The following is a 6,552-nucleotide window of genomic DNA, read 5'->3' on the forward strand; positions in this document are numbered from 1 at the left end:
CTTGATTCAATGTCTTACTTAATATGAAAGTACTTGTTCATTCTTAAGCAATAATCAATCTTCATCCTTTTAAACTTTATTGTAATAACTTCCGATCTAATATCACCATCATTGATATTTTGTTGAGTTATCTTATATATCTTGAAAGACTCACTAATAAATCACTATTAAAATTGATTTAGACCAAGACTTACTTTTTCTTGTCATTTAAAATCTATTTACAAGTTTTCATCTTTGAAAACAAATCCATCAATTATTTTCAACCAAGTTATTGTTAATTAAGTTTCTCTTGAGTTTTTTTGTTACCTAGCTTAATTTCTAGATTTAGCTCTCTGTGGATATGACCTTGATCTTACCGAGTTAATTGCTATATCGCAAACTCATGCACTTGCGAGTTAAAACAAGTCGATCATAAAAAGCGGTCCAGCAGTAACCTTGATGATGCAAATATTGATTAGGAGTTTCGTGATTTTGTATATTTTACAGGAATTTTCTTTAGGATATCATAACTCGTTATGAAACATTATTGAGTTATTTAGCCTTTCTATATTAAATAGGTTCTAGTATTTTTTGTTGAATGTTTGTAAATAAATTTCATGTAAATAAATTGGAAAGTGACAAACTCATATAAAAGTATAAATAGAGATTGTGTACTAGTGTATTTATTAATGAAATTGTTAGATGTTGAGTTAAGGAAATTCTTATAGTTGTATAAAAAAATATCCCTAGTTTTCACATAAAGGACAATTAAAAAGATGACAACCACAATTAAAGTATAGGGTGTTACATGTCATATTGTGAAGGGATCAAGTAACTTCTAGGCAATGTGCCACCACTTTCTTGTAGGGTAAAAAAGTGCTAATGTAAAACCACTAATAATCCTTGAAGGAAAGAGTAAAGATTAGAACTAAGGCTATTGAGGAACTGAAGTATATTTGTCCGGAGGAGATGAAAAAGTCAATACAAAAGTAAGATCCACCTTAAAAGTAATACAATAATAGCCATTGATATAACTTTTGCAAATTGAAAGGTTGAATTTTGCAATAGATGCATCAGGCTTGTGAGATATCATCCCTAAAATAGCTACTCATTAATTAAAGGTAGATCTAGCTGCACATCCAATTCACCAAAAAAAGAGGGACTTTTTGGGATAAAGAATAAAGGCTATAACATAAGAAGTAGACAAACCGGATAAAGAATAAAGGCTATAACATAAGAAGTAGACAAACTTGTTGTTTTCATTACGAAAGTGGTATACCCTGTCTTTTTGGCAAAAGTGGTTATGGTCAAGAAGAGTGATGGCCAATGGCAGATGTGGGTGGATTTCATTGACTTGTGCAAAGCTTGTATAAAAGATAGTTATTCAATCCCAAAAATTGATCATTTGGTAGATGCTACCATAGGTTTTGAATTCTTGAGCTCATTGGAAGCAAACATAGGTTATCATCAAATCCTCATGTAACCTGAAGATGAGGAGAAAGCAACTTTTATAACTAAAGCAGAAACTTATTGCTATAAAGCCATGTCATTCAGATTAAAAAATATAGAGGCAATATATCAATGAATCGTCAACCAAATATTTAAAAATCAATTGAGAAGAATTATGGAGGGATATGTTGATGACATGTTAGTAAAGAGCATGATTTTTGAATAACTTCTCCTAGACCTTAAAGAAGTTTTCTCTATTTTGAGTCAATACTATATGAAACTCAACCCTTCTAAATGTGCTTTTGCTATTAAAGAAAGGAAATTTCTAGGTGTTTTTTAAGCTCCAAGGGAATCCAGCCAAATCCATAAAAAACTCAAGTCATATTAAACATGATGCCCCTATGAACTATGAAAGAAGTGCAATGCCTTAAAAAGAGATTGATTGCCCTTAATAGATTCATTGCTTGCTTGTAGGAGTGTACTCTTCCCCTTTTCAAGACATTGAGAAACATGACCAATTTCTAGTTTTTTTTCTATATAAAAAAAATATTTTTTTTCTATTCAATATTATTAAGGTTTTTTTCCCCTATATAGAGGGTTGTGATAATCTTTTGACAAGTAGAGATATAAATGAATAAAATTAAGTATTTTGAAAGTCTCCATTTAATTAAGATGTTTTTGGTCTTTAAAGGCTTTGACATGTAACAAACCTATTTATTTTTCTCTTCCATCTACATCAATTAGTATTAAAACCAAACGATACCAGGTTCTTACTTGTTGTATGCTGCAATCCGATGTTGTTTTGTTTGTTATATACTACTAAATAAATGCTGCAATCCGAGATTGTTTTGTTTGTTATATACTACTAAATAACAATGGTTGGAAGACAGTCTAACAGTCCTTGGTGGTTATTTTGATTCATTGTATGCTAAGAAACAACCATGTCTGAAAGAGATTGCAAAATATAACATCCTTATGTTAGAGGAAAAATAAGGTTCTCCATCAAGAGAAAGATATCCAAGAACTAGTGTGTTTTCTTCATCTGCATTAGTTGCTATCATTCAAAGTTCTTATGGTGGGATCCATGATGAGGAAACCTACATAAAAGGTGTTGTGTTAGGAACCATGATGAAACAACTTGTATAAATGTATTGTGTTAGAAATCCATGATGAGATGGTATACATAAATGTATAATGGATCCAAGATGGGGATGCCCATACATAAAATGATGTTTTTGATGGATAAAAGTTTTTAAATTTAAGATTAAATTTAACGACAAGTTTCATTCAAATCATTGAAGACTAATGCTAGAGTTTTTTTTTTAGAAAATATTTTCCTATTATTTTTTTTATTAAGAAGCTTTTCTAGTTTTCTTTTTATTTAAAAAGAATGTTTTTTCTAGTTTTTTTTTCATATTCAGTATTATTATAATTTTTTATTTTTTTATATATAAAAAAGTTGTAATATTTTTTTACAAATAGAAACATGAATGAATAGATAAAATATATTTTGAGAATCTTCTTGGAATTATGATATTTTAGATCTTGAGTCACGTACTTAATTAAATTTTGAGGTAAGAGTCACAATGGTCAATCGTTTCTCACCTCTATCCTGATCTTGTGTACGATGGACATTAGGAGTCCCTGCCACGCAAGCCAACAAATCTAGCACAATTCAAGCCATTTGGATCTCACTCTTAACACACATGAAAGAAATTGTAATTTGGAAAGGATAAAAGCTATACAAAATTTGAGCAATAGTATTTCTAAGATAACCAGATTCGGGTAACAATTTAATAATTTTTTTTGGGACTTTTATTTGCCTGTTCAAAAGCTTTATCAAATATTGCCATAGCAATTCCATAATAAAAAAAAGAAGAGAAGAAGCTATAGCTAACATACGGTTGGAAACATTGAAGTGTATTAAAGTAAAATGAAATATTGTTAAATGTGTTTGTATCAATAAAAAAGAATTAATAAGTAGACTCGTAGATAGATTATGTCTCTCTATTTCTTTAGTAGACTTAAATCTTATCTTTTAGGATATAACAATCAATTATCCGGAAAACATTAGATTAAGTGTAATAAAAAACTGTACATTAGAAAATAATTGTAACAAGAAGAGTAGCTAAGTAACTATAGGCCGAGTTTAGCATTGTGGTTAAAATACTGTTTATGTAAAATTAATTTTTTATTTAAAATTAATATTTTAATATTTTTTATTATTTTAATATGTTGATATCACAATTATTATTATATATATATATATATATATATATATATAATTTTATGCATTTCATAGTAAAAATACTTTGAAAAATAATTGTTACTATAATACCAAAAATTACTTAAAGCATTTTGAAGCTAGTTTCATGTATAAAACAATATTTTTTCTTCTAATTTTAAATATAGTAAAATATCATTTACACCCTAATTAGTATATAACTTATCATTATGCCGGTATATTAGCTAACCAAAAAATCTAATTAAAGAGGTGAAATCACTCTTTCCCTTCTAAGTAATTTATTAGAACAATATTTTTTTTTAATATTAAATTTAGTTTTATTTTTAAATTTAATTTTTAATTTATTTAATTTTGTCTTTAACTATTGAATTTATTAGAAATTGAGATTCATAATTTACTTCAGTTTATGTTTATATTATATGAGGTTATTTCAATCTCATGATATAAATAATGAGTTTTGCGGTTTAACTCAATTAACTTAGGTTTTTTCAATTCTTTTTTTGTAATTAATTTTTTTTAATTTTATCATTCAATATTTAGTTTGACTAAGAATTAAATTTTATAATTTATTTTAATTTTTTTATATGAGGTTATCGTAGTATTATGACTTAAGCCAAGGATTTGGTGGATTAATTCAGGTTAACTTGGGTTTTTTATGGATTCTTTTTTTAATAGATTTTGTTTTTTAATTTCATCCTTCAACATTCAATTGATTAATAATTAGGTTTTATAATTTATTTTGATTTACTTTCTATTAGAGGTTATCTCAGTTTTATGAAATTAATTAGGGTTTTTTTTGTTCTTTTTTAATTGATTTTTTCAATTTTATTCTTTAACAATTGGTCGATTGAGAATTAACCTTCAATATTTTTTTATTTGCTTTTTATGATTTTGTTGCGGTCTAATAACCTGAGTCGAGATTTTATATGTTAAACTATATTAACCTAGTCTATCAAATATCTTATCCTCTCTCTCTCTCTATATATATATATACAATATCTTATCCTCTCTCTCTCTCTCTCTATATATATATATATATATAAATATATATCATCTTGAGATTTAGCCAAAGTATATTTTTTATCTTATTGTATCTTATTGTTTATAATATTTTTTAACTTGTCAAGTTAAATCAATCATAATAAATTAATCTCTGTATAGTTTTTTTAATTGAAAACATGTTAACCATACTAGTATATTTTTATTAACATTTTAAAAAAAAAAATCGAATCATCCCGTGAATAAATGATCTAGTAATTTGATATGAGTGCAAATACTTTCATAGAAGAATTTACATCATTGAATTTATTAAAAATTATAAATTTATTTCAAATTAAAGGATCGCTAAAACACGACAACCTCTCAGTCTCCAACCAGGTGTGGCATTGGCCTCTTAAAGAGCCACGTTACCTCTTTTATCTAATTATTATACTTGTGAGTCTAGTGTGCGTGGAAACAGATGGGAAGGAGTCCATGCTGCTCCAAGGAAGGACTCAACAGGGGAGCCTGGGCTGCCTTGGAAGACAAAATACTGATGGCTTATATTAAAGCCCATGGAGAAGGCAAGTGGAGAAACCTCCCCGAGAGAGCAGGTACTCGTAGAAACATTTAGCTTTTGCATATGTACTAGTGGAGTTCATTGATGCTCATTTAATGGAAACATGATTTAAATAAAGCACTTAATTTTATATAAGATTTCATGTTGAATGAAACGGATATTGAGTGTATGTAGGTTTGAAGAGATGTGGTAAGAGCTGTAGACTCAGATGGTTAAATTATCTTAGACCAGACATCAAGAGAGGCAACATTTCCCATGATGAAGAAGAACTCATTATCAGGCTCCATAACCTTCTTGGTAACAGGTTCTCTCTCTCCCCCTCTCTCTCGTTTGTGCTTTACGCAGTTTACCTATGCTTTTATGAGCAGTACCAGTAATTATTACTAGCATTCTTGAATGAGTAGATGGTCCCTAATAGCTGGAAGGCTACCTGGGCGAACAGACAATGAAATCAAGAATTATTGGAACACAAATCTGGGGAAAAAAGCTAAAGGCCAATCATCTTCACAATCCAAACAAAGATCTCAAAGCAAATCTAGAGCAATTAAACCCTTGACCAGCACCCAACCATCAAAGTCAACACAGACAACCCAAGTAATCCGCACCAAGGCCACTAGGTGCACCAAGGTTTTGTTCTCATTACAGTCACCACCATCGACACAGACACCACTACTACCACCTGAAATTCTCTCCTCAACAGCCATGAACGACCCCTCTCAAGCTTCCTTGATAAATCATCAACAAGATGGTCCAGATTTTCATTGCGGAACTGAGGAGGTTCATGCATGGCATGATGGCTCAGATTTCTTCAATTTCGGGAAGTGGAATGAAATTCAACCAAATGATACAGACGGAGATACACTAATGAAGAGTGGTTGTAACCGGAATTTGTCCAGGGGATCTGAATATTCCTTGGGCTTATTTGATGACCTCATGCAAAAGGACTGGGCACTGAATCATTGTCCTGAAGACAATGCAACTTTGGACCTCATCAATGATTTTTTCATCAATAAATATGTTTGTCGATGAATTTGACATATAACCGTCAAACAAATCGTCTGTTATTCTATAAGTGAGTACACTGTGATAGTGATATTTATATTCATATGAAACCCGATCAATAATAATTAAAAAACGGTGAGTACACTGTGGTAGTGATATTTATAGTAATTCTTTTCTAACTCCCTCAAACATAACAATGAAACCCGATCAATAATAATTAAAAAACATTTTTAAAAAATCTATTAAATAGAAATAAAAAATAATTAAAAAATAAATTAATATAAAATTCAAATATTTATTTCAAGTTTAAACATTTATA

At 29.2% G+C, this 6,552-nt stretch overlaps 1 protein-coding gene across 1 annotated transcript; it reads left to right on the plus strand.

Annotated features, from left to right (window-relative positions):
* The first annotated feature begins 5,104 nt into the window (after positions 1-5,104).
* Positions 5,105-6,260, plus strand: LOC105117597 (myb-related protein 308-like). The gene is made up of 3 exons (XM_011015323.1): positions 5,105-5,265; positions 5,406-5,535; positions 5,636-6,260. Exons 1-3 carry the CDS (start codon positions 5,133-5,135, stop codon positions 6,258-6,260), a joined length of 888 nt encoding a protein of 295 aa, XP_011013625.1. The 5' UTR covers positions 5,105-5,132.
* The last annotated feature ends 292 nt before the right edge of the window (positions 6,261-6,552 follow it).

This window comes from Populus euphratica, unplaced genomic scaffold (genome assembly GCF_000495115.2).
Source record: "Populus euphratica unplaced genomic scaffold, PopEup_1.0 scaffold1438.1, whole genome shotgun sequence".
NCBI classification, from domain to species: domain Eukaryota; kingdom Viridiplantae; phylum Streptophyta; class Magnoliopsida; order Malpighiales; family Salicaceae; genus Populus; species Populus euphratica.

Excerpts from the sequence above, each read along its gene's own strand:
- LOC105117597 (XM_011015323.1), top strand. The coding sequence starts at position 5,133 with ATGGGAAGGAGTCCATGCTGCTCCAAGGAAGGACTCAACAGGGGAGCC. Across the intron at positions 5,266-5,405 it reads AAACCTCCCCGAGAGAGCAG|GTTTGAAGAGATGTGGTAAG; the intron begins GTACTCGTAGAA and ends GAGTGTATGTAG. Across the intron at positions 5,536-5,635 it reads CATAACCTTCTTGGTAACAG|ATGGTCCCTAATAGCTGGAA; the intron begins GTTCTCTCTCTC and ends TTGAATGAGTAG.